Here is a 27,332-nt window from a genome sequence, read left to right as displayed (position 1 = left end):
ACATCTTTTTAAAAATTATTTTATTATCTTTCTTTATTTATTGGATAGAGACACCCAGAAATTGAGATGGAAGGGAATGATAGAGAGGGAGAGAGTCAGACACCCGCAGCCCTGCTTTACCACTTGCAAAGCTTTCCCCCTGCAGGTGGGGACAGGGGCTCAAACCTGGGTCCTTGTGCACTGTAACATGTGCGCTCAACCAGGTGCGCCACCACCCAGCCCCTCTTTTTTTATTGGGGAATTAACGGTTTACAGTCAACAGTAAAATTAAATACAATAGTTTGTGATGTCTAGCTCTAGCTCTCTACATGAAACATTGTCTTTTTTTTAATTTATTTATTTTCCCTATTGTTGCCCTTTTATTATTGTTGTTGTTGTTGTTATTGATGTTGTCGTTGTTGGGTAGGACAGAGAGAAATGGAGAGAGGAGGGGAAGACAGAGAGGGGGAGAGAAAGATAGACACCTGCAGACCTGCTTCACCGCCTGTAAAGTGACTCCCCTGCAGGTGGGGAGCTGGGGGCTCGAACCGGGATCCTTTCACAGGTCCTTGCATTTTGCACCACGTGCCCTCAACCTGCTGCGCTACCGCCGGACTCCTGAAACACTGTCTTGAGCAGTGAAATCACAAATTGATGAATCCCCACCCCTTTTACTTTTCTGGACTTCAGTTTTTCTCATCTGCAAAGTGGAGTTATAGTCTTTTAACTCTTTGTGTTGTTCTAAAGATAAAAAGAAAGCACCCTCATCTATACAGCTGAAAACAGAAATATTTAAAAGGTCTGATCTGGCAGGGGTAGATAGTATAGTGGTTATGTAAAGAGACTCTTGGGCTTGAGGCTCCAAAATTCCAGGTTCAATTCCCTGAGCCACCATAAACCATAGCTGAGCAGTGCTCTTGGGGGAAAAAAAAGTCTGATCCAGCAGCCTAAGAGGTATATGCCAGAGTAATGCTCTGTGGCTCTATCTCTCTCTCTCTCTTTTTTTTTTTTTTTTTTGCCTCCAGGGTTCTTGCTAGGGCTCAGTGCCTACAAATCCACTGCTCTTGGAGGTTATTTTTTCCCTTTTGTTGCCCTTATTGTTTATCATTGTTGTTGTTATTATTACTGTTATTGTGGTTGTTGTTGTTGGATAGGACAGAGATAAATGGAGAGAGGAGGGGAAGACAGAGAGGGAGAGAGAAAGACACCTGCAGACCTGCCTCAGCCTGTGAAGTGACTCCCCTGCAGGTGGGGAGCCAGGGTCTCCAACCAGAATCCTTATGTTGGTCCTTGTGCTTTGGGCCATGTGCACTCAACCTGCTGTGCTACTGCCTGGCCCTCTCCTCTTACTTTTTTAAAGATTTTGTTTATTTATTATTAAGAAAGATAGGAGGAGAGAAAGAGAAAGAACCAGACATCACTGTGGTACATGTGCTGCTGGATCAAACTCAGGACCTCATGCTTGAGAGTCCACTGCTTTATCCACTGTGTCACCTCCCGGATCATGGCTCTCTCTCCCTCTCTCTCTCTCTCATATTAATAAATAACTTATTTGTAAAAATATTTATTTATTTATTTTTCCCTTTTGTTGCCCTTATTGTTTTATTGTTGTAGCTATTATTGTTGTTGTTGTTGATGTCGTCACTGTTGGGTAGGACAGAGAGAAATGGAGAGAGGAGGGGAAGACAGAGAGGGGGAGAGAAAATAGACATCTGCAGACCTGCTTCACTGCCTGTGAAGCGACTCCCATGCAGGTGAGGAGCTGGGGGCTCGAACCAGGATCCTTAAGCCAGTCCTTGTGTGATTTTGTTGTTGTTGTTGTTGTTGTTGTTACCAGAGCATTCTCAACTCTGGCTTATGATGGTGCTGGTATCTTGGAGTCTCAGGCATGAAAGTCTTTTGTACAACGATTATGCTACTCCCCTGCCAAATTTGTTTTCAATAAAATGTCTACCTCTGATCTAATGTCAAAGGCCCTCGGTGGGTTTTGTGTCAAGGGTACTAACACAAACAAGGATAGAGAAGCTGCATGCACGTACACATTCAGGCTTGGCATCAGCTCTTCAAGGGCTACACATGGAGGTGGCAACCCCTGCGAAGTGGTCTTTATTAGAAGAGAGTTACTGGTAGGGTGGGAACAGTGAGAGGAGATAGGGAAGAGTGTCTTTTTTTTTCTCTCTCTCTTCAACAAAAGTAAATAAATAAATAAATAAATAAATAAATGTCAAGGGAAAGATTCCTACAGTGCTGTCCTGCGGGAAACAAAAGAGTAAACTCCCTCCTTAACTCTGCTCCAGGCCCCAGCCTCTCTGGGTGATCTCTCTGGAGAAATATTGCCAGCCCTGAGAACAGCCCCTTTGTAAACACCACTGAAGTGAACTATTTTTTCTTTGTGTAGGATACAGACCCGGATATGGAACTGTCAGGTCACAAACATGAGTGCTCCACTATTTATTTGTAAGATGAATCTCTAGTGCCCAATTGCTCTACTAGAAGACTGCCAAACATTGATATTTGAGAGCCGGCTAGGAGGATGCTACTGCTCCCACACAAGGGGCTTAGAGTCCAGCTCAGCTGTGATCCACAACATGCATACACACGTTAATGTTCCTCATCTGCCTTCCACTTTGCCTGTCTTCCTCCTCACTGCATGTCTGCCATCCACCCTCCATTTCCATTTTCCAACAAGGAAGCACACCAGCAGAGTGGCTTACCAGACCAGCTTTCCTATCCACAGTGGTCTGCAGCTGCCCCAGGGGGCTTTCCAGAGCTGGGAGTCCAGATGGTTCTGCCTCCTTCTTCCATGTTAATGAGCTCTCCCAGCCGTAGAAGTTGAACTAACCTAGGGGCCCAATAGGTGCACAATAGGCACCAGTTCTGGGGCGGGGTGGTGGCACACCTGTTTGAGTGCATATGTTATAGTGTACAAGGACTAGGGTTCTAGCCCCCTGTCCCCACACGCAGGGAGAAAGCTTTGCAAGTGGTGAAGCAGGGCTGCAGGTGTCTCGCTCCCTCGTTATCTTCCCCTACCCTCTTGATTTCTGGCTGTCTCTATCCAATAAATAAAGATAATTAAAAATTAAAGAAAAGGGAGTCGGGCAGTAGAGCAGAAGGTTAAGCGCACGTGGTACAAAGTGCAAGAACCAGCTCAAGGAACCCGGTTCGAGCCCCGGCTCCCCACCTGCAGGTGAAGCAGGTCTGCAGGTGTCTATCTTACTCTCCCCCTCTATGTCTTCCCTTCCTCTCTCCATCTCTCTCTGTCCTATCCAACAATGATGACAACAATAATAATAATAATAACTGCGATAATAAAAAAGGGCAACAAAAAGGAATAAATAAAAAAAAATTTTAATTAAAGAAAAAACCATTACAGTAGGCACCAGTTCAGGTATGCAAGAAGACACACACTCAGTGGACACCCAGTGTTCCAGGCTCCTACTGAGCATGTAAACAGCATCAAGCTAGCCCCTGCCCTCAAGTCCACTGGTCAGTGGTTGCAGGTCAAACTGAGAACAGAGGCTACCCAGATGCCATAGCCTGCTCTGAGGGGGAAGAGAACAGGGCTGGGAGGGGGGCTATCATCACTCTGGAAAACACAGACATCCAACTTGGGTGCTCTGGGAGCTGAAGATGAAAGGACAGACTGAGCCCATCTTGGCATTTTATTTTTTTATTTTTTTTTTTAAATTTTTTTATTATTTATTTATTTATTTATTCCCTTTTGTTGCCTTTGTTGTTTTATTGTTGTAGTTATTATTGTTGTTGTCGTTGTTGGATAGGACAGAGAGAAATGGAGAGAGGAGGGGAAGACAGAGAGGAGGAGAGAAAGATAGACACCTGCAGACCTGCTTCACCGCCTGTGAAGCGACTCCCCTGCAGGTGGGGAGCCGGGGTTCGAACCGGGATCCTTATGCCGGTCCTTGTGCTTTGCGCCACCTGTGCTTAACCCGCTGCGCTACAGCCCGACTCCCCCATCTTGGCATTTTAATAGGGCTCCTCACCAATGGCCGGGTCACTAGAACTCCTGCTGTTTGCTCCTGCCAGCTCTATACTTTTTATTTATTTATTTATTTGTTGGGGGGATTAATGGTTTACAGTCAACAGTAAAATACAAATGTTTAGTCCCCGGCTCCTTATGTGCAGGGGAGTCGCTTCAGCAGGTCAGTAGGTGTCCATCTTTCTTTCCCCCTCTGTCTTCCCCTCCTCTCTCCATGTCTCTCTGTCCTATCCAACAATGATGACATCAATAACAACAACAATAATAACTACAACAACAATGAAAAACAACGGGGCAACAAAAGGGTAAATAAATAAATAAATAGCAAAAAACTGGAAATGTGTGAATAAAAAAATACAAATGTTTATACATGTGTAACATTTCCCAGTTTTCCACATAACAATTCAACCCCCACTAGGTCCTACTCTGCTATCATGTTCCAGGACCTGAGCCCTCCACCCCAGCCCAGAGTCTTGTACTTTGGTGCAATATACCAACTGCAGTCCAAGTTCTGCTTTTGTGTTTTCCCTTCTGTTCTTGTTTTTCAACTTCTGTCTATGAGTGACATCATCTCATATTTATCCTTCTGTTTCTGGCTGATCTCACTTCACATGATTCCTTCAAGCTCCATCCAAGACTGGGTGAAGAAGGTGAAATCATTATTTTTAATAGCTGAGTAGTATTCCATTGTGTATATATACCACAACTTGCTCAGCCACTCATCTGTTGTTGGACACCTGGGTTGCTTCCAGGTTTTGGCTATTACAAATTGTGCTGCTATGAACATAGGTATACACAAATCTTTTTTGATGCTTTTTTTTATGTTTCTTATTCTTTTTTTTTGTTCTTACTTTTTTATTTTTTTATTTAAGAAAGGATTAATTAACAAAACCATAGGGTAGGAGGGGTACAATTCCACACAATTCCCACCACCCAATCTCCATATCCCACCCCCTCCCCTGATAGCTTTCCCATTCTCTATCCCTCTGGGAGCATGGACCCAGGGTCATTGTGGGTTGCAGAAGGTGGAAGGTCTGGCTTCTGTAATTGCTTCCCCGCTGAACATGGGCATTGACTGGTCGGTCCATACTCCCAGTCTGCCTCTCTCTTTCCCTAGTAGGGTGGGTCTCTGGGGAAGCGGAGCTCCAGGACACATTGGTGGGGTCTTCAGTCTAGGGAAGCCTGGCCGGCATCCTGATGACATCTGGAACCTGGTGACTGAAAAGAGAGTTAACATACAAAGCCAAACAAATTGTTGAGCAATCATGGACCCAAAGCTTGGAATAGTGGAGAGGAAGTGTTAGGGGTGTACTCACTGCAAACTCTAGTGTACTTATGCTTTCAGGTATATATTTTGCAGTAGTTTACGGATACGTGTGAACATATGCTCTCTCTCACAGAAACTGGTGTATATCTAGGTTTTGGGACTTTGTTAGAAAGTGAACCACCTGAGATGGATGTTTCTTATTCTTTTTATCTTTATTTATTGGATAGAGAAAGCCAGAAATAAAGAGGGAAGGGGGTGATAGAGAGGGAGAGAGACAGAGAGACACCTGAACCCTGCTTCACCACTTGTAAAGCATAGTGGTTATGCAAAAAGGATTTCTTGTCTGAAGTTACAATTTCCCCAGCCAGGGTTGTTTTTTTTAATTTCTTTATTGGGGAATTAATGTTTTACATTCAACAGTAAATACAATAGTTTGTACATGCATAACATTTCCCAGTTTTCCATATAACAATACAACCCCCACTAGGTCCTCTGCAGGGTTTTGTGTTTGTTTGTTTTAAGAGATTTATTTATGGGCTGAGGAGATAACATAGTGATTATGTAAAAATGACTCACCTGTCTGAGGCACCAAAGATCCCAGGTTCATTCCCCAGCACCACTGTAAGCCAGAGCTGAGCAGTGTTCTGGTAAGTAAATAAATGAGAGAGGAGGTTGATAGAGGGAACCATCACTCTGGCACAGGCCCTCATGCTTGAGTCTAGTGATTTATCCGCTGTGCAGCCTCCTGAGCTGTGAGCTGCTACTGTTATAAATTTTACTGTTATAAATTTTACCCGTTCACCCCAAGAACAGACTCAAGAGACTTGAGAAAGGCAGGAAGTGAGACAGTTTATTTAATTCTGCGGAATTGGGCACCGGCCCAAACTGAGTGCACCATTGTTGGAGACAATAAAGTAGCCCCTACTGCAAGCTTGAAACTGCACTACTCTCCTCGGATTGGATACACAGATTCAGTCTTATGACTGATTGGCTAAAAGAAGAGGCGTGCCGCACTTGGGCCGGGTGGGGGTGTGTGTGAGAGGGGAAGAACTTTTTCCTTTTCTTTGCTTTTTTTTCAATGTTAAGGGCTTACCTGACCCTAGTCACACAGTTGGGTGGGATTTCTTAGCAGGCAGGGGTACTCAGGAAGAACTCTTTCCTGGGGATGGTGTGTGTGTGTGTGTGTGTGTGTGTGTGTGTGTGTGTGTGTCAGAGAGAGAGAGATAGATAACATTTTTGGTATATATATATTTTTATCTCACTGTGATCTTAGGGAGTAGGACTTATCCCTGGTTTTCCAGTGAGAGAACAGAAAGCCCAGGACAGAGAAACCATGCTAAACACGGGGAAACTCCTAGGCCAGGGCAGGGAGGAAAAGTTTATCCAATGTCACACAAGCGGATCAAGGACAGATCCCAGATGCCCGGACAACAGCATTTCCACCACCCACTGCAGCCCCCTTCTCCCAAAGGAGAGAATTCTGCCCTAAAGGTTTGCCCGCCCCACTGCCCTAGGCGGTGAGCACCGCATTTTAGGTGCTTAAAGGCTCCCGGGTCCAGGCGGTCGCAGCTCCGGAGCCTCAGCGTCCATCTGTAAAATGGGTACAGCTGGCGCGGGGTGCGGGGTGCGGGGTGCACGGGCCCGGATCCCGGCGGCGGGTGGGAAGGGGGGCCGGACCTGCAAGGGCTGCCCAGCCGGTCCGACCAGCCGGGACGCAAACGCGCCGCCAGGGGGCCGGGCCGCCCGGAGGGTGTCGGGAAGGGAGGCAGGGCGCCGGCGAGCCCGGGGCGCCGGGCGGGAAGTGGGCGCGGCAGCGGCCCCGAGCATGGGAGCGCGGCCCCCCGGCCGGCCGCAGCCTGTGGAGCCCGGGCAGCCGCGGAGGCCCCGCGCGGGAGCCGAGATGTGTCTGCGCCTCGGTGAGCCGCGGGGGGCGGGGCGGTCCGGGCGGAGCACTGGAGGGGGAGCCGCGGACCCGGGGTCCTGCAGCCTTCCGCGGGGCGCTCTGAGCACCGGCCTCAGTTTCCCCGGCAGCCCCCCAGCCCCAGCCCGCCTCTGCTTTCCTGTCTGGAGGAGGGAAGCGCAGGCGGGAGAGTTGGGAGCAGCCCCCGCCGGCCTGGAAGGGAGAGCGGAAGGAAGGCAGGCGCTTGGGGACTTGGGGCCAGAGGCTGCCGGCCGGGTGCGCCTCTTCCTCGGCCTCGCTCCTGCAAAGCCTCCCCTGGGCCTGGCCAGTCGGGAGGAAAAGGAAGCCGACGAACAGGGTCGTGGACTGAGCAGGTCTGATTCGTCCCTTCCCCTCCCTCAGACACAAGTGATGCGGCTTTGGGGGCAGCAGACAGACCTGGGGAGTTCCCCACTCTAATCAAAGGACTTGTGACTCTCAGTTGCCTGACCCATAAAATGAGATAACACCTCTTGCTATTATACAGAGAGAGAGATGCCAGAGCATTGCTCACCTTTGGTTTATGGTGGTGCTGGGGATTGAACCTGAGACCTCAGGCATGAAAGTATTTGCATAATTATTATGCTGCCTCCGCAGCCCATAACACCCTCCCTAAGATGAGGATGTACTTGGCTTTTAAAAGTGAGATACCTGCCAACCATGTAGTTAGGCTCTCCAGAGAAGTATTTTACCAGGAAGTGGCTAGACCCCCATCTTCCCCCCCACACACACACACACACAAGCTTCCCTCCAGTGCAGTGGCCCCTGCTTCCTTCTGTTTGATCAGATTCTGTCTTGGAAGCTGCTGTTGTGCATGAGCCCAGCCCTGAGCAGGGTGGTGCCTGAGCTGCCAGGTAGGTGGGTGGATAGAATGATCTGGGTCAGGCCCCTGGGACAAAACTGCCATGCCCTTTCCTGTTTGGCTAGCAGCTAATGGTCACAGGCCCTTCCAGTTCCACAGCACCTGTGCAGCCCATCATCAGCCCTCTGCCTCCCCAGGCCTGACCCAGCTCCAGAGGGTCCCGCACAATCCAGGGATCTCAGAGACCAGTCAGACCAACTCCTCAATTTTCATGTGAAGAATCTGGGGTAGATAGCATAATGGTTATGCAAAAAGAGACTCTCATGCCTGAGGCTCCAAAGTCCCAGGTTCAGTCTCCCGCACCAACATAAGCCAGAGTTGAGCAGTGCTCTGGTACAAGAATTTGGGGTCCAGAAGGGGAGCAGGTAGGAGTAAGGTCACATAGAGGGTTTGTGGGTAAATGATTTCATCCCTCCCTGCACCTTGGGGGCCCTCCCCTTTTACTAGCTGTAGATCTCCCAGAAATAAACTCATACCCTTTCTGCTTCAAGGGAGATTGAAACAGTGCTAGGACCAGACGCCCAGCCAGGCCCCACTAGGAGCAGCTAAAGGGAAAGGGGGCTGCTTGGTTCTGGGGAACCAGTCAGCCTTGGGGGTAAAGGAGGATTAGGGCTGAGGACCAACATGTGTGTCCTGGGGGGTAGAGCCACCTCCTAGGGAGATTCCAGAGGGCAGATCTGGAAGAATAGGATTGAGGGAAGAGGGCACCCATTTCTAGGAGTGTGCAGGTAGTGGACTCTGCGTGAATCCCGGGTGTGTGTTCCTTTGGCCTCAGCCTCCCCTGCTCACCCCATCTCTGCCCAGGGCCCCTGTACCAAAAACTGCTTTTCTCTTTTTTTAGCACCCCTAGGGTGTATTTCACTCTCCCATCCTGATGGGACCCTTCTTCCTTGCTGGGAGACAAGAGTTACTCTTCTGGATTTGTTTCCAGCTCTGACTTGAGTATCTACCGTGTGCCAAGCCCTATCCACTGAGCTGAATCCTGAGCACGTTGTCCTCTTACCTTGGTGCCTAGGACCTGACAAGGAACTGTGTGAGGAGCACATGAGTGAGGGCGTCAGTAAACAGGGAGCTTAGTGGAAGGGCCATGGAGCAAGAGTCAGGGGCCGGAGTTCAAATCCAAGCCCTGCTGCTCATGACCTGGAGTTCTAATCTTACTTGGATAGTACGCTGCTTTGCCATGTGCACAACTGAGATTCAAGCCTGGCCTCCACCACCTCACTGAAAGAAACTAAGGTGCTGTGTTCTCTGACTCTCTCTTTCTAAAAAAAAAAAAAAAAAAGCCATCCGCACGGTGGTTGCTGAGATACATCACCTGGGAACATACTTGCTTTGCTGTGTGTTCCACCTCGTCATCAGCCTTCAATACTACAGCACGTGGGGTGGGGAGCATAGGTGCTGTGGGGTGTCTCTTATCTGAAAAAGTCAGCCTTGGAATGGTGAAACCCTGGCAACAGCAACCAAAAAGAAAAAAGTCTTAAGAAAGCACTGTGGGGAATCGGATGGTAGCGCAGCGGTTTAAGTGCACATGGCACAAAGCCCAAGGGCCAGCCGGTTCGAGCCCCCTGCTCCCCACCTGCAGGGGGGTCGATTCACGTGTGGTGAAGCAGGTCTGCAGGTGTCATCTATCTTTCTCTCCCCTCTCTGTCTTCCCCTCCTCTCTCAATTTTTCTCTGTCCTATCAATGACTATGGCAATGCCAACAACAATAATAATGACAATATGGCAACAACAAGGGCAATAAAGCTGAGAGGGAAAAAAATGGCCTCCAGGAGCAGTGGATTCGCAGTGCAGGCACTGAGCCCCAGTAATAACCCTGGAGGCAAAAAAAAAAAAAAAAAAAAAGAGGAAGAAAGAAAGAAAGAAAGTACTGTGAATTCCTTTTCCAGATGAGGAAGCTTAAAGTCTGAGAGGACAAGTTTACTGCCCCCTAAGCCACTCACATACAGATCTAGAACTCCATGTCCCTCATGCCCATCGGAGGCTGGGTTTTTCCAGCAGGATGAGCCCCAGCCATAGCCTTGACACAGCCCTCTCCCACAGGTGGCCCCTGTGTGAATGACTTTGGGAGAGTGCTGATGAAGACGGGGCTGGTGCTGGTGGTGTTGGGCCACTTGAGTTTCATTGCCGCTGCTCTGCTCCACGGCACCGTGCTGCGCTACGTGGCTGCCCCCCACAACGCTGTGGCTCTGCAGTACTGTGTGGGCAACATCCTCTCTGTCACCTCTGCCATTGTGGTAAGGCCAGGCTGGGGAGGAGACTGCCAGGGACTGGGTGGGCAAGCAGGATCCTCAGCATTAACTGCTCTGCCACTTTCCAACTTCTGCACCAGTCACATGACCTTTGTGTTTCAGCTTCCTCGGGTATAAAGCAGGGGTGGGAACAGTGTCCATCTCAGGTGGTCCAAGTGAGTAGTGAGGGAGGTCATCCATGGAGAGTGCTTGGCACAGTAACTAACACCTGATAAAGGCTCACTCCTGTGAGTTAGTTATTACTAGTCTAGGCAGACATCACAGACACCCTGGATAGAAGGAAGGAACAGAGCTCAGCCTGGAAGGGTCCAGAAGGGTTCACAGAGGAAAAGCCCCTTTAGCTGGGTATTGATGGATGAATAGAAGTGGACAGATGGGCTACAATGATCAGAAGCCAAGTATGAGGCAAACTGGGGCCAGCAGGAAGGAGCAGAAGCTGGGTAGCATTCCAGACACCGAGTTTGGCAGGTACAAAAGTGTATGTGTGTGTGTGTGGTGGTGAGAGTAGCTAAGAACTGTTCTGGAGACGGACGCTAAAAGTAAAATTAGGAGCTGAGCTTTAGATCTGGTTAGTGCTCCACAAGTGGCAGCTGGGGATGGATTTGTGCGAATGAAGATTGCAGGAGAGCTTCAGTGGGACCAGCTGGGCCAGGCAGATCTGTGTAGTATCTCCAGAGTTACAATTATTTGTTCCTCTCCCCGGTCTTGTGAGGAAGATCAGGAAGCAACAGGCTTGTAGTGAGCCATAGCTCTAGGGGTAGGCACCTGGGCAGGTGAAGAGGAGCAGGAGGGGTGTTCCTGGCAGGGTTCTGTGAGTGGCATTATCAGCAGGCTGGTGAGGTGCCATGTCCAGGACAATGAGGGAAGAGACCAGCCCAGGACAGGGTTAAGAAGCTGATGGAGGGAAGTCAGGTGGTAGCACAGCCGGTTAATCACAGGTGGTGCAAAGTGCAAGGACCAGGGTAAGGATCCCGGTTTGAGTCCCCGGCTCCCCACCTGCAGGGGGGTTGCTTCACAGGCGGTAAAGCTGGCCTGCAGGTGTCTATCTCTCCCTGCTCTGTCTTCCCCTCCTCTCTCCATTTCTGTCTGTCCTATCCAACAACAATAACAGCCAGTAGTAACAACAACAATAAACAACAAGAGCAACAAAAGGGGAAAAAATAGCCTCCAGGAGCAGTGGATTCATAGTGCAGGTACAGAACCCCAGCAATAACCCTGGAGTCAAAAAAAAAAATGCTGTCACCAAGTGCCTGGGATAATTTAAAATACTCTGTAAAGTGCCCCAAGTTGTTTTAAATGAACACTTGTTTCACATTCCTTCCCAGTCCAGTTAGTTTTCTTCCAAAGTCTTTTTGACTCTAGGCCATGCATATCCAGTGGCTCAGCATCCCCCCTGACCTGCCCCTGGCCCCCTGGGAGATGGGTCAGTGCTGAGATGCACTATTATAGGCAGTGGGGAGTCAAGGATGGTTCTAGACAAGCAATGGCTGTGCTTTAGAAAATCACTTGAGGGCTGGACCATGAGGATGCAGTGCCTGTGTGCAGAGGAAGGGAATGAGGCCACAGCTAAGTGGCCAGTGAGGGTGTGGAGATTCCAAAGGCTAAAGTTGGCACTGGTGTGATCTTTCGACAGTGGTCTTGCCCCCTGTCTATTCCACAGTGGGGAAGTAAGGACTGACTTGAGCTTCCCTCCACAGGTCATCATCTCAGGCATTGTAGCCATCATCTTGTCACGCTACCTCCCCAACATCCCTCTGGTAGGTGGCATCTCTGGGTGTGGGGGGAGGCTGACCCTGATGCTCACTGACCGGTGGCTTTCCCCATCCAGCGCTGGACAGTGTTTAGCTCAAGTGTGGTCTGTGCCCTTCTCTCCCTGATCTGTGCTCTCGGCCTCTTGGCTTCCATCGCTGTGACCTTTGCCACCCAGGGCCAGGCACTGCTGGCTGCCTGCACTTTTGGGAGCACTGAACTACTGTCACTGGCACCTGACTGTCCCTTCGACCCCACACGAATTTATGTGAGTGCTTAGGCCCAGGGGTGGGGGGACAGAAGGTCTCCAGGGGGTGGGGAAAGGTGCTTCGAGTTCCACCCTGCAACCCAGAATCCAGGCCACCATCTCTGCCCCTGTGCCCTGCAGAGCTCCAGCCTGTGCCTGTGGACCATTTCGCTAGTGTTCTGCTTGGCGGAGAGTGTGTCTGCTGTGCGCTGTGCCCAATTTACCCACCAACTACTAGAACTGAGGCCGTGGTGGGGGAAACATAGCCACCACTCGGTAAGGTCCTCCACCCCCACCCCCACAGCCCTGGCTCTCATTTCCTAGTTCAGGCTGGTCTGCCTCCCACCTTGAGGACCAGGCAAGAGTTTTCTCCCCAGGACCAAAGGGAGAGGCGTGGAGAGGCCACCTAGTTGACACCTCACTCTCCCAAGGTCTAAGATGCATCTTGAAGGAGAGGGAAATCTGGGCTCAGATGGGAGGTAGCCCAAGGGTCTGACCCAGCTTCTGCGTGAGGGGCAGGCAGGAGCAGTGGTGCACTTTAGCCTCAACAGTTCCTCCCTGCCCCTCCTTGGGTGTCTTGGGGGGCAGAGACCAGACCATGCAGGTTGGAGCCTCACATGTCTCCCTCCCCACATGCAGGAGAGCCCGGAACCTGTGGAGGACCATGACCTGCTGAGCTGCGCCAGCTCTGAGCCACTGACCCTCTGACTGCCTAGCCTTCTCGGGGTCCCATAGCACTAGGGACCCCCTGCACTGTGACCAGGCTGAACTCCTGGAGCTGGCCCAAGAGGACTCCGTGGTGGCCACATAGGGGGTGGGGCTTGTAGCCCCTCTCCCGGCCGGCCACCCAGCCCACTGCACTGAAACAAGACTTTATTCTGAAGTTATTAAAAAGAACAGAGATGTTCCACTTGGATGCATGCAGCGGGGAGAGGGCTTGGCTTTCCTGCACAGGACACTGCTGGGGGGAAGCAAGGGGGATCCAGGTGCATTTGCCCGTCTGTCTGGGGGCCTGTGAGTGTGTTTGAGAAGCAAAATATACGGAGGGGTCCCTGGTTCTGTTTGGCTGTGCTGAGCGGCAGAGGGACAGGAATGGAGGTGCTCCTTTTGCATCAAGGAAGTCGGCCAACAGGAGCTGCAGCAGGAAGGGTTGAGGGCCTCCGCAGAAGTTTGGCCCAAGGAAGCCTTTTCCTCAGACCCCCACATTCTGGAACCTTTGCTCCCTTTCAAATAAAAGCTGGTTGCTCACCTAGCTGTGGCGATGACAGCACTCCTTCACACAGCTTAGATGGGGGGTGGGGGGGCTTGTCCCAGTGGCTGTGGAGGGTGGAGGGTGCTGAGAGGGGTGAAGTTCTGAGATCTTGGTAAGGGCAGGGGACTAAAGGGCAAACCTAGCTAAGATGCTGCGGAAGGGGGATATTGCCATGAGAGTTTTTTGGGGTTTTTTTTGGGGGGGGTGTTTGCGGACTACTTGCTTGGTTTTGGGGAGGTCTGCACAGTTCCTTTCTCTAGAGAACCCTCCCTCCAGTGCAAACTCTGGCGGTGGAGGGGGAGGTCCAATCTGACCCCCAACCTGGAGAGAGACAAGGAGAGGAAGCTGAGAGCCAGGGAGGGGGGAGGGTGTGGGTCTCCTCTCTCTCAGAACTGGGAGGCGCTGCTAGGGTCACACTGCAGCAGGCGCACGATGGACGGGTCGCTCTTGGCCCCGCGGATGAATTCCTCCAGGGACAGCTTGCCTGCGGGGCGGGCGAGGGAAGCAGTGAGTGGGGGGCAGGGCCAAGCCCGGAGGGAGAAGGGGGTGCAGCCCGCCCGCAGCCCGGCCCGCTCACCGTCGTTGTTTGTGTCCATTTGGCGGAAGATCTTCTCAGTCCTCTTTTCCGGGGTCGACTCATCCTCTGGCATCTTCATCACGGACGAAACCATCTTGTAAATGGCCTGGGGGGCAGGAGGGGAAGACCGAGAGTGAGAGGTGTATACCTGAACCCCCCAACCCCAGTAGGAAAAAGCGCCCCCGGGTCCACGGGTGGCTGCAGCTCCTCTAGGGGGGAGATAGAGCGGGGGTCGCGGAGACGTGGGGATCTAGAGGGTCTGGGAAGGTTTCCCTGAAGAGGGGGTGATGGGAGCGGCCCTAAGTGCCCTTGAAACGCGGGGTGGGAAAGGAATTGCGGGCAGAGGGATCTGCAAGAACAAAGGCACTGCACCCCGAGAGTAGGCGCCGAGAATTTGAATTTGGGGGAGACCAAGTGCCGGGGGTTACGTAGGAAGGCGAGACGCCGCTGGGACCACAGGGACTGAGGTAAGTACCGGTGAGCCTGCTGCTCACAAACACCTGGGCTGCCGGTTGCAGGCGCGCGCTGGCCGACAGGGGGCGCTTGGCTGCTGTGCTGCGGAGACCAGCAGGGGGCACGGTCACACAGGCTGGAGGGTCTGAGGCGATATATCCGCAGAGGCTTGGGGAAAAGGGCCTGGCTCTGGAGGACCCTGCAGCTCAGTGGCGAAGAAGGGTTTTGCACTAAATATACACAGAGCATGTAGGGTTTGGCCACTGTGGGATCAGGTGTGTCTGACGTTCCTGACTCTCAGTCTTCAAGCTGTTTGCACCTGACACCTCCTCTAGGAAACCTCCCTTCTCCCATACCCTAAACTTCCTCTGCCTCTTACCCTACATCACCCTCCGCACTTATCTCATCCTGCCTTTTTTCGTGGGTCTGTCCCCCCCTACGCTGCCTCTGAAAGCTCTTTGCAAGACACAGATCTCCACCAATTCCCCGGCCCAATGGGCCGCCCCCTCGTTCCAGTCACACACAGGCCTCCCCCCAGGCCCACAGTGCACCCAGCGCCTTCTGGAAGTTGCCCCACGCTCCTTCTGCTGCCTCCTACTCCTTCTTGGGGCTCAGCTTACAGGCACTTCCGTGGGGAGGCCTCTGATCCAGACTGGGTCAGAGCCCCACAGGGCCCAGCACCTTCTCAGCAGCACCTCTTAAACATGGTATATGCCCTGCTAGGACTATGCCTAGTCCCCAGAATACAGAGAACAATGACATTTAGCTAGCCCCCCACACACACACTCAGGATTTTGCAGAATTTAGCACCTGGTCAGACTGCTTTTTAAAATCCATTGGCAACTCCCACTGCCTTTTTTTTTTTTTTTGCCTCCAGGGTTATTGCTGGGGCTCAGTGCCTGCACCATGAATCCACTGCTTCTAGAGGCCATTTTTCCCCCTTTTGTTGCCCTTGTTGTTGTAGCCTTGTTGTGGTTATTATTGTTGTTGTTCGTTGTTGGATAGGACAGAGAGAAATGGAGAGGAGGGGAAGACAGAGGGGGGAGAGAAAGATAGACACCTGCAGACCTGCTTCACTGCCTGTGAAGCAATTCCCCTGCAGGTGGGGAACCAGGGGCTCATACCGGAATCCTTATGCCAATCCTTGCGCTTTGCACCTCGTGCGCTTAACCCACTGTGCTACCGCCCAACCCCCCCTTTTTAATATTTATTTCCTATTGTTGCCCTTGTTGTTTTATTGTTGTAGTTACTGTCGTTGTTGGACAGGACAGAGAGAAATGGAGAGAGGAGGGGAAGACAGAGGAAGAGAGAAAGAGACACCTGCAGACCTGCTTGACCGCCTGTGAAGTGACTCCCCTGTAATTGGGGAGCCCAGGGCTCAAACCGGGATCCTTACACTGGCCTTTGTGGTTTGTGCCACCTGCACTTAACCTGCTGCACTACCACCCGACTCTCTCCCACTGCCTTCTATACCGAGCCCAAGTCATTGTGCCCTTGACACTCAAGTCACTTTATCCTCTGGTCCCAGGTAACCTTCAGTCCACCCGTAGTAGGTGAGTCTACCACAAACACCTCTAGGCCTTCTGGATTGCCCAGCTTGTACAGCCTATGATAGAAAAACTACCTGAACTGTCACTTATCAGGCACCTACTATGTGCCAGGTATCTTATATGCATTAATTCTAAACTTCAGTCCTGAAAAGTAGATACCATAACTTCTGCTATCAGGATAAGAAACCAAGGCTCAGTGGTCCGGGAAGTGGCACAGTGGATAAAGCATTGGATTCTCAGCCAAGTGGTCCCGAGTTCAATCCCTGGCAGCACACATACCAGAGTGATGTCTGGTTCTTTATCTCCTCCTGTCTTTCTCATCACTAAATAAATTTAAAAAATAGATAAATAAAAGGAAGGAAGGAAGGAAAAGAAACCAAGGCTCAGAAATTGATGACAGAGACTAGATTTGAACTGGGTCCCTTTTTGCTGTTTGATAGACACTTGGGCAGCAGGGGTGGGAATGGAGAACAGTAATGACCAGCAGGAACTGTAGTAGCATCCTTGTCTACTAACACCTTGCTGTGTAGCCTTGGGCAAGTACTGAACCTTTTGGAACCTCAGTTTCCTCATCGGTAAAATAGGAGACCATCTCTCATTTGGATTGTCTAGAGGAGTAAGTGAGATGCATGCAGAATGGTGAAACAGTGGCTAGATCTAGAAAGTGACCCAGGAGGTGGTGCAGTCTGTAAAAAACTGGACTCTCGGGAGTTGGGCAGTAGCGCAGCAGGTTAAGTGCACGTGGCATAAAGCGCAAGGACCGGCTTAAGGATCTCGGTTTGAGCCCCAGGATCCCCACCTGCAGGGGAGTTGCTTCACAGGCGGTGAAGCAGGTCTGCAGGTGTCTATCTTTCTCTCCCCCCTCTGTCCTCCCCTCCTCTCGATTTCTCTCTGTCCTATCCAACAACAACGACATCAATAATAACTACAACAATAAAACAAGGGCAACAAAAGGGAATAAATAAATAAATATTTTAAACAAAAACTGGACTCTCAAGCATGAGGTCCTGAGTTTGATTCTCAGCATCACAAAGTATACACAAAGTAATACTCTAGCCTTCTCTCTCTCTTCCTTTTCCTCTCTCCCACTCATAAACAAATAAATCTTTAAAAAGCAGTGACCAGTAAACAATAGCGTATCAGAATCATCATTCACCCACTACATTCTTAGGTCTTCCCTGCCCATAGTCCTTTGGACCCCCAGGTGTCACATTTCAACCCCTTACCCCAAGCTAGTCAATGTGATCGGCACACCCATCTTTCCCACCAGGTGACCAGGTGGGAGCCACAAGCAGTCAATTTGCAGCCTCCTCTGGCCATTGTGCCCCCTGCTTGACCACAAGGCTGGGCCTCCAGAAGGACTGAGTGAGTGATTTAGAGTGGCTGCGCCCCTTGTGACAACCCTTCTCCTGGGCCTCTTAATTAATTGTCTGGAATTGTTGCTCACTCATTGTTTCGCTGGAGCCGACTTGTAATTAATCAGTTCCTAGGGCTTGCACAGTTCTGTCTGCATTCAGTCTGGGGCTGTGAGACTGCCATAAAGGGAACTAGGGCTTAGGTAGCAGTGGTCAGCCAGGAAGGGTCTGATAACACCCAAGAAATGGGACTGATTTGACCAGTGCCCTGGACTTGCCGGACTGTGATTTATCAGTCTAGACACAGTAAAGACACGAAGTGGTGAAATATGAACAGTCATCAGAATGGTTGCTGTCCGGCTACTGCACAATCCCTAAGTGATGTCCCACCACCTTGGCTACCCAGATTCTGCTGCCAGACCGCCAGAGCTCCCCACTGTCCATCCATCACCTAGACAATACCTAGCATCAACTAGACAGTACCTAGTCCACAGAAGTCACTGACAAACATTAAGCCTTTCCCCATCAATGGACACAGGGAGAACTCCCATCCCAACTATAGTTGGAGAAAGCAAACTCAGACACTCAGCAAGTGGAGAAGTCAAAGTCAAGAGTCCATTGGAAAGGCTAAGAAATAATTCAGCCAGTAGAGTGTGCACCTTACCAAGCACGAGGCCCTGCCAGCATCAGGGGAAACTTGTGGATGGTGAAGCAGTGCTGGGATCTCTCTCTCTCTCTCTCTCTCTCTCTCTGTTTTTCCCTCTCACTGAAGTAAAGAATAAAAAAAATCAGGGCTGGGGAGATAGCATACTGGTTATGCAAAAGGACTTTCATGCCTGTGGCACCAATGGTCCCCAATTTAATCCCCAGCACCACTATATGCCAGAGTTAAACAGGGCTCTGGTAAATAAAAAGAATGAAAAAAAAGATCAGTCCAGGAAGGCCACTCAGCAGCAGTATATTGCATGTCTGAAGCCCTAGGTTCATTCCACACATACACTCACTCACACAAGTCCAGTAATGGCTGGATGGGTTACAAGAGGGGAGCAGCCAACACTGCTGAGAGGCAGAAGGAATGGAAGCCAGGACTTGTGAACAACTATGCTGCAAGATTAAGGCACAATCTAAGAATGCTAGAAAGATCATTCTAGCTACAGCACAGAAAATACTGAGTACCAGCTAACTGATGTTGATGAGTCCCAATCATGCACTCTCTGTCCCACTTGATATCTACAATGCTTCCTGCAATATTAGGTAACACACTCTTCTACAGGGAAAGAAACAGAAGTGTGTGTTTTGGGGGCGGGGGTAGAGAACAAGAAACTGGATTGACTACAGAGAACAAAAGCCAGATGGTTTTCAATGCTTTTTCTCAAAATAAATGAATAAATAAATAAAAATAAAGGCAGTGGATATTCTGGAAGGTTTTGAGATACAACTATCAGGTGTCATACTTAAATTTATACTGAGAAAGGACATGCATATTAGTTCCCTGTGAGGTCAGCTTCACTACCCCCACTTTACAGATGAGACGTTATTTATTTATTTTTATCTGAGCACTGCTCAGCTCTGGTTTATGGTGGTACAGGGGGACTTGAACCTGGGACATTGGAGCTTCAGACATGAGAGTCTCTTTGCTATATACCTGGCCCTACAGATGAGCAGTTCTAAGTGTTGAAGCCAACTCCAGGACCAGAAGCCAGGTCCCTTTCAAGAAATATCTCTGAGGCAAGGGAGATAGCATAATGGCTATGAATAGTGGTTCCTAGGTAGCAGGTTCAATCCCTAGCATCATCATAAGCCAGAGCTGAGCAGTGCTAGTATGTGTGTGGGGTTGGGGACCAGCTTTGATTAAACTGGAAGTTTGAATTGGACTTCACATATGCACTGTGTGACCTTGAGCAGATCACATCACCTCTCTGAGCCTGATGTGTATAAGTTCAGAGGAATACACATCTAACTCAGTGGAAGGCACTTAATCAGTAGTTAGTTGGAAGGTGGTAGGGTAGCAGATGGAAATGTGGACAGTGGAGCCAGATGCCCCACTCACAAGCTGTGTGGCCTTAAACAGATGTCTTTACCTCTCTGAGCATCCAGTTTCCTCTGGGTAAATGAGAAGCTATAAAACCTAATTGGTCTGTACCCTGCAGACATGCCAACTCATGCAAGAAAGAAAAGCTGAAGAAATATTACAGATTGAAGGAACCAAAGATACATGACAACTAGATGCAATGTACCACCTTAGACTTGGACAAAAAAAATACTGTAAATAATATTACTGAGGGTCAGCAAAAGAGTTCACCTGGGAGGGTGGCTCTTTGTCATACATGAAACGCCCGGCAACCACCACACTAGGGGAGGCTTTCATGCGGTGGTATCTTTCCCAGTCTCCCACTGTCTATCATTGTTTCTCACTTTCTTCTTCTTTCTAAGATTTCATTTATTTATTCATGAAGAAAGAGAGAGAAAGGACCAGACATCACTCTAGTACGTGTGCTGCAAGGGATTGAACTCAGGACTTCATGCTTGAGAGTCTAATGCTCTATCTACTGCTCCGCCTCCTGAACCACTCTGTTTCCCACTTTTTGCCTTAAAAAGTAGGCCCAGAGCAGTGGAGCACCAGCACAACAATAACAAAAGGACATTACTGAGCAATCTGAGGGGTGTGCATAGGTTAGAGGACTTGCAGGTACGAGATCCTGAGTTCAATCCCTGGCATTGCACATACAAAGTGATGGTCTGGCTTCCTCTCTCTCTCTCTCTCTCTCTCTCTCTCTCTCTCTCTCTCTCTCATAAATAAGTAAGACTTTAAGAAGGAGGAAGAGATTACTGAGACAGTTGGCAAAATTGGAATATGGTCTGTAAGTTAGATAATAGCATTGTTTCTGTGTTAAATGCCCTAACTTTGATAATCATATTATGGGTTATGTAAGAGAATGTCCCTGTTCTCAGGAAATATATTCTGATGTATTGGGATAGAGTCATGTTTAGAACAACAAAACATCACACACACACAATGATAAAGCAAATGGGTTAACATGCTGCTTTGTGAATCAGGATTAAAAGGTTTTTGTGGGAGTATTCTCAACTTCTTCTTAAACTGGAAGTTACTTCCTAATAAAGAGGTTTTTAAATGGGGTCATAGGAAAAGTTGCTGCATGGCATTACCGATCCAGTGGCTGCAGGGAGGATGAAAAGGGGTGAAAGGTGCCAGCTGCTGGGCCTGATGCCCGGCATTCTCAGAGGCCCACCTGCACGATCTCCAGCATCTCCTCGCGACTGATGTAGCCGTTGCCATCTAGGTCATACATGCTGAAGGCCCACATGAGCTTCTGCTCCAGGCGCCCGCGAGAGGTCACGCTTAGCGCGATAATGAACTCCCGGAAGTCAATGGTGCCGTCGCTGTTGGTGTCGAAGGTGCGGAAGACATGCTCTGCGAACTTGGAGGCGTCCCCATAGGGGAAGAAGTTGGCATAGATCTTCTTGAACTCGTCCACGTTGAGGATGCCCGTGGGGCAGTCCTTGAGGAAGCCCTTGTACCACTCCTGCAGCTCCAGCTCTGAGAATTCCGTGTTCTCCCGCAGGTCCTGCAGCATCTCCGGCCGCAGCTTGCTGTTCTGCTTGCCCATGGCCACCAAGCCAAGTCCCACCTGGGACCCCCAGGGGGTCAAGGGACAGAGAAGAATGGTCAGGTCCTCCTGGCCCCCAACACCATTTCTGAAGGGACCCACCCACCAACCACCAGCCTCTCTCTCAGCTTAGGTCCAAGGCCACTCGGTTTGCACCTAGCATCCTACCTCTGGAACTGCTCCCAGACTTAACACTAACCCCAAGGGACATATCTGGAGACAGAGGAAGGGCAGGGGGCTGACATTCACTGAGGTTCTCAGTGCCAGCCACTGAGCCTACAGTGGCACACATCTGTCACCCTCACAAAGTGAAGCCTGGAGATTAGCCCCATTTCACAGGTGGGGAGGCAGGCTCAGGGGAGAGGACATGACCTGTGTTCAGTCACACAGCCATACAGTGATGAGGCTGACTCCCAGAAAGGGGTAAAAAGGCCTTCTCATCTTCCTGGCTCCTCCTCACTGCCCACTCATTGCTTTGCATATGCTGCTCACTGCAAAATACACCTGCAGTGCAGATGCAGACCTGGACTCTCCCTCACACAGGTGTGCCCGTCAAGGGCCAGCCTTGGTAGGTCTGAGCCTAGGCTCCAGACCACCTGGGCTGACTTTCACTTCCACCTCTTACCAGTTCTGTGACCTCTAGGCTGCATCCTTCAACTCTCAGTGCCTCATCTGTAAAATGAGGGTAATGATACCTACCTCATTAATACTTTGGGGATTAAATGAAGCACTTGGAATGATCCTTGTGTGTGTAAATGTTGAATAAAAATTATCCACATATGCCCAATGCCACAAGACTCACGCACAACACACACACATAGATAACACAACACACACGTGTTAAGTAAGTGCTGACACACATTATACATGCAGCTCACCAGATCCACACACTGGGTCCTATGCCACTCACATAATGGCCCACACCACCAAAACGCAACAGTGTTTGCTCTGCTCTGCATCTCACATGTACTGACACATGGCACCGTGCACAAGCAGCTCACAGACCCTGTGCACCAAGACCCAGCAGCCCCTGACCCCATGAGACTCACACATGCCCCCAGGAGCCAATCCCCAGACCAACCCCTCTCACATGGCCAGTGACACGTGGGACCCTCAGGCACCGTTGCTATTTATTTTTCTTATTTTTTTTTTCAAGGGTGCTTCCAGGTCCCAGAAGAGGGAGCTGCAACCCTTCCCAGATCAGCTCAGGGTCCCTTTCCCAGAGAGATCCCTAACCAGTCAGTCCTCCCTCATCACTTATCTTTCATCTAATCCAGACAGGTCCCCTGAATGCAGAAGGTGAGAGTGTGGTGGCCAGAGGGAAGGCAGCCAGGAGTTCTAGCCAGGAATGCAGGATGTGTGCATGCCCCCCCCAGCTGGGAGCAGGGAACATGTGTGCATGTTCATGAACCTCGGTGCACATGTGGGTGAGCATGGGCTCACGCATACATGTGTGTCCCTGCGTCTTGCGTTGCATCTGTCTCCCGGAGTCTTGTCCATGTCCGTGCATGTACATGTATGGGGCAGTGAATAGGTATGAGCCCATCGCAGTGTGTGTGGGGTGTTCCTGTGCAGCCATTTAGGGACCTGTGTGTGTCTTCAATGTGTCGCATGCATGTTTCTGCAAGTTGGTGACCCTCCTTTCTAGATCAGCCTCTTCTACCCCAAGCTGAGGACCCACTGAACAAGTGTGTGGGAGGGGACAGAGGAAATGTGTGGAGCCCACCGAGGCTGTGTAGTGTGTCCCTTAGGCCCCTTCTGAAGGTCCAAGGAACTGGGTCATCGGGGCGGGTGCAGAGATGTGCTGGGCAGGAGAGATTATCCAGTGCCCCCTCCTCCCTGCCATCCTCAGAGTTGCCCCTCCCAGATAGAAGACGCGGATGGCAGAACATTCAGTCGTCTCTGAAAAGAACCCCCACCCCCAATCGGAAGGACCCTGCGACTCCACCTGCGATTCCCGCCCAGGGACCCTCTGCAGACAGATCTCCAGCTCGCTCCCTGAGCCCCCACCTGGGTTCTTCCTCCGCTCACCCGGGGGAGCGTCGGGCGCGCCCGGAGGGGGCAGTCGGGGGGTCCCCAAGCCCCGCTCCTCGCGACTGGGCGCTCGGCGGTCAGGACCCTGGACAGCGCCGATCAGCTCCCCGGGGAGCCCGTTCCCTCTCCCAGCGCCCGGAGAGGGAGGACTCGCGGGAGCAGCGGGACTGAGGGCTCTGGACGTGCCCCTCCCCTCGAGGCGCCCCCTCCCCACCTCCCCCTGCCCGGCCGAGCGACCCCCACTCACCGAGCGACGCGGAGACACCGACTGCGCAGGGAAGGCGGCGCGGCTGCGGCGGCAGAGGCGGCGAGGGGCGGGCGGAGGGCTGCTAGGGAGACGCCCCGCAGCGCTGGCCCGAGCCCCTCCCCCGGGGGTCCCGGTTCCGCCCTCTCCCCCGCTGCTCGAGTCTCCGCCCCCGACCCTGTCCCGAAAAGGTAGGGGACGCCCTCACTTTCCCAGCCCCCCACTAGGGAGCACCCCGCCCGGGGAGGAGGGCCGAGGTCCCCATCTCCTTAGCCTGTTCATGCAGGTAGCTCAAATCGGGGGCTGGGGGCTCAGTGCCCCAGACTTCTTGCCCAAGCCGGGGACCACCCCCCACCCCAAGCCTCTCCTTCGCCTACCTGCGCTCGAAGCTGCACGTCGCTCCGAGGGCAGAATCCGGAGCCGACACCCTCCCGGCCCCCGCGCCTCAACTCACTGAGCCGGAGACCTTTGGGGAGAAGGTAGCGCCCACTTCAGTCCATGGAGGGCAGGGAGGAAAGGCGGACACACCCCCTACCTCACCTCCCGCCTAGGAAGCCCGCCCCCATCTCCCGCCCGCCTCTCAGGACCTCACTCCGGGACCCTCAGCACTAACCCCACCTCCCACACTGATTTAAACCGTCCCTCCCACTGCCCCTCGGATCAAGGTGACCCGCCTTCCCTCCCGGCCTCTGAGTAAAGCTGTGATCGATTGGGGTGCACCTCAGTCTGGGAGGGAGAGGCTGGGTGGGGGAGAGGGTTCTGAGGTGCAGGGGTCCCCTGCCTGCCGGCTAGACAGGTCCTCTCCAGATTCAGCCCTGTTGCAGCTCCTTCTGCCAGTAGGGGGGCTGCATCCTCCCCACTCCCCCCACCCCCACCCACAGCCACAGTCTTGGCAGCAATCCTCACATCCTGGGCTGGATTCTGTCCTTTGTAGGTCCTTATTCACAGAGGGGAAAGCAGGTTCAGGGGAAGTGGGGATTAATGTCTTTTCTAGTGTCTCACAGTCAGGGGAAGGCTTGGACTTCAATCACGGGCCTTTGGCCATTCTCTGCACTAGCTCTGTGTCCAGCATTATTCCAGGCAAGTGAATTCCAGGAGTGGACAGAAAACAGCAATATAGCGAGCACGTCATTTTGTCTATAGTGTATGAGGTAAGTAAGTGTCTGTGGAGAAGTTGGGATCCACGTATGGAGACTGGGACGTGGTGGCAGTGCTTGGGATCATGCCAAGGACTTTGGGTTTTATTCCCGGGGTGATGGGAAGTCTCTGGGTTTGAGCAGAGAGAGAATTCTGTCAAGAACACACTTTGAGGCTAGAGGGCACAGGTGGAGAGGAGAGCAAGGGGCCACTGCTGGGCAAGAGTTGGTCAGAGCAACAGAAATGGGTCTGGTTTCTGATCGAGATTATTATCATTATTGTTGTTGTATTTATTTATTTAGTTTTGTGAGTGGGAGAGAGATCAAAGCACCCCTATGACATATGTGGTGCGGGGGATGAAATGGGGACCTCCTTGCAAATGCTGCATTCTGTCTGCTAAGACACATCATACCCCTCTTTGCCTTCTGACCACACAGCTCACTCCTCGTTCTGTTCCTGGCTCTCCAGTGTACCACCTCCAGGTTCCCAGACCAAGCTTCTCAGGTGCTTAGTCCAGCCTTGGTCCCTCCTGCTGCAGAGGTGAGTGGAGAGATCGCCACAGGAGGACCCATGGAGAGTTGGGCAGCTGGGCCCTCCAGAACACTAGTTCCTCTGTGTGCCTTGGCATTGGCTTTGGGACCCCCTGTCTGGTGAGAGACGCCAGACAGGCGTGGGTGGTTCCCAGCTGGCTCCTGCATGAGGACCTGGGGACTGGGAGAGACTTGCTCAGCTCAGCCCCCACCCCAGGCCCTAGAGGCACAAGCTCCCTCCCATCTCCCACTAGGCTCCAGGGGCAGGAGAGGGTCCAGCCCTGCAGTCACACCTCAGCCTTCTTTCCTCCTTCCCACTCCCTTCTCCTCTGCCTAGAGTGTTCTCCATCTTATTTGGAGCTTCTCCATTCTTGCAGAGGCTCACTTTACCCCCAGTCACGTGACTGTCACTGCTCAGCCACCTGTGCTTGCTCCTGCTGCCCCACCCCAGACTCAATTCTCTCAGATCAACTCCATGGCCCCACTGTGAGGGTGATGGTGATGCCCTGGCCTCCAGATGTCCAGACTGTACTCTGTTTCCCCAACAGACATGCTTCTGAAGACAGGGCCATATCTTCTCACCCTGAGAGCCCTGCTTCTCTTTGGCCTTCTTGCAACTTGAGTGAGCACTGTGGAATTGGGGTTAGAGTTTTGACTCAGAAGTTTGTGCTGGCTACTTCCCACCAAAATCCTCTTCCCTCCTGGGCACCTCAGCAGCACTAGAATGCTAGAAATCCCTCCACACACAAACCAGAAGAGAGGGTTTGGTGCTCCCTACACTACACACCAAGGCCCTTGGTCCAAGACCTAGTGCCCCGACATTTAGTTCAGAAAAGAGAGCAGACTGCATCCTGTTAGGAGGTCTGGTCTCTTGGTCCCTAAAGATCCAGAATGAGGGGAAGAGAGATTGTATAATGACTATGCAAAGTAACTCCCAGTGGTCTAGAAGGTGGTGCAGTGTATAAAGCATTAGATTCTCTCTCTCTCTCCTTTTTTTTTTTTTTTTTTTGCCTCCAGGGTTATTGCTGGGGCTTGGTGCCTGCACTGTGGATCCACTGCTCCTGGAGGCTACTTTTCCCCCTTTTTGTTTGCCCTTGTTGTTTTATCATTGTTGTGGTTATTGTTATTGTCATTGTTGTTGGATAGGACAGAGAAATGGAGAGAGGAAGGGAAGACAGAGAGGGGGAGAGAAAGATAGACACCTGCAGACCTACTTCACTGCTTGTGAGGCGACCCCCCTGCAGGTGGGGAGCAGGGGGCTGAACTGGGATCCTTAGGCTGGTCTTTGCGCTTAGCACCATGTGTGCTTAACCCACTGCGCTACCACCCAACCCCCAGATTCTCTCTCTCTTTTTTTTCTTCCAGGTTTATCGCTGGGCCTTGGTGCCTGCACTACAAATCTACTGCTCCTGGAGGCCATTTTCCCCATTTTGTTGTTATTGTTGTCATTGCTGTTGTTGTTGGATAGGATAGAGAGAGGAGGGGATGACAGAGAGGGGGAGAGAAAGATAGACACCTACAAACCTGCTTCACCTCTTGTGAAGCGACCCCCCTGCACTTAGGGAGCCGGGGGCTGAACAGGGATCCTTATCAGGTCTATGCACTTTGCACCATGTATACTTAACCCACTGTGCTACCACCTGGCCCCCAGCATTGGATTCTCAAGCACGAGGTCCTGAGTTCAATTCCTAGTGGCACACGTACCAGAGTGATGTCTGGTTCTTTCTTTCTCTCCTCCTATCTTTCTCATTAATAAATAAATAAAATCTTGGGAGTCGGGCGGTAGCGCAGCAGATTAATTGCAGGTGGTGCAAAACGCAAGGACCAGCGGAAGGATCCAGTTTGGAGCCCCCAGCTCCCCACCTGCAGGGTAGTCGCTTCACAAGCGGTGAAGTAGGTCTGCAGGTGTCTGTCTTTCTCTCCCCCTCTCTGTCTTCCCCTCCTCTCTCCATTTCTCTCTGTCCTATACAACAACGATGACATCAATAATAATAATAACTACAACAACAATGAAAAACAAGGGCAACAAAAGGGAAAATAAATAAATAAACATAAAAAATTAAAATAAATAATAAGTAAAATCTTTAAAAAATAATAAAAGACTCTCATGCCTGAGGCTCTGAAGTCCCAGGTTCAATCCACAAGCACTATTACAAGCCAGAGCTGAGCAGTGCTTTCAGAAAATGAATGAATGAATGAATGAATGAATGAATGAATGAATGAATAAATAAATAAATAAATAAATATCTGGAGCAAGTCTCTTCCTTCTTCTGCACTGA

The 27,332-nt window shown here is 51.1% G+C and overlaps 2 protein-coding genes across 5 annotated transcripts; one reads left to right on the top strand and one right to left on the bottom strand.

Moving 5' to 3' along the window:
- Window positions 1-6,994: 6,994 nt before the first annotated feature.
- TMEM54 (transmembrane protein 54) lies at window positions 6,995-13,544 on the top strand. 3 transcript variants are annotated; one of them, XM_016188204.2, is made up of 6 exons: window positions 6,998-7,159; window positions 10,088-10,281; window positions 11,994-12,053; window positions 12,125-12,313; window positions 12,434-12,568; window positions 12,932-13,544. In XM_016188204.2, exons 1-6 carry the CDS (start codon window positions 7,069-7,071, stop codon window positions 12,998-13,000), a joined length of 738 nt encoding a protein of 245 aa, XP_016043690.2. In that variant the 5' UTR covers window positions 6,998-7,068; the 3' UTR covers window positions 13,001-13,544. The 3 variants fall into 3 exon arrangements, with proteins under 3 accessions (XP_060061792.1, XP_016043690.2, XP_060061791.1); XM_060205808.1 differs by lacking the exon at window positions 6,998-7,159 and adding an exon at window positions 9,195-9,280; XM_060205809.1 differs by lacking the exon at window positions 12,125-12,313 and having other exon boundaries at window positions 6,995-7,159.
- HPCA (hippocalcin) lies at window positions 13,149-23,458 on the bottom strand. Of its 2 annotated transcripts, none has more exons than XM_016188206.2 (4): window positions 23,390-23,458; window positions 20,731-21,129; window positions 14,122-14,227; window positions 13,149-14,028 (listed from the first exon to the last, which is right to left on the bottom strand). In XM_016188206.2, the coding sequence occupies exons 2-4, from the start codon at window positions 21,106-21,108 to the stop codon at window positions 13,931-13,933; spliced, it is 582 nt and encodes a 193-aa protein (XP_016043692.1). In that variant the 5' UTR covers window positions 21,109-21,129; window positions 23,390-23,458; the 3' UTR covers window positions 13,149-13,930. The 2 variants fall into 2 exon arrangements, with proteins under 2 accessions (XP_016043692.1, XP_060061793.1); XM_060205810.1 differs by lacking the exon at window positions 23,390-23,458 and adding an exon at window positions 21,734-22,935.
- Window positions 23,459-27,332: the final 3,874 nt, after the last annotated feature.

This window comes from Erinaceus europaeus, chromosome 13 (assembly GCF_950295315.1).
Source record: "Erinaceus europaeus chromosome 13, mEriEur2.1, whole genome shotgun sequence".
NCBI lineage: Eukaryota > Metazoa > Chordata > Mammalia > Eulipotyphla > Erinaceidae > Erinaceus > Erinaceus europaeus.
Note: the sequence above shows the minus strand (reverse complement) of the source record. Positions and strands in the feature narration are given on the sequence as shown.

Bases quoted from the DNA above. Each gene is read 5' to 3' on its own strand.
- TMEM54 (XM_016188204.2), top strand. From the start codon at position 7,069: ATGGGAGCGCGGCCCCCCGGCCGGCCGCAGCCTGTGGAGCCCGGGCAG. The intron at 12,054-12,124 runs GTAGGTGGCATC...TTCCCCATCCAG, and splicing joins ACCTCCCCAACATCCCTCTG to CGCTGGACAGTGTTTAGCTC. The intron at 12,314-12,433 runs GTGAGTGCTTAG...TGTGCCCTGCAG, and splicing joins TCGACCCCACACGAATTTAT to AGCTCCAGCCTGTGCCTGTG.
- HPCA (XM_016188206.2), bottom strand. From the start codon at position 21,108: ATGGGCAAGCAGAACAGCAAGCTGCGGCCGGAGATGCTGCAGGACCTG. The intron at 14,228-20,730 runs GTGGGCCTCTGA...CCTGCCCCCCAG, and splicing joins AGATGCTGGAGATCGTGCAG to GCCATTTACAAGATGGTTTC. The intron at 14,029-14,121 runs GTGAGCGGGCCG...CCCGCCCCGCAG, and splicing joins AATGGACACAAACAACGACG to GCAAGCTGTCCCTGGAGGAA.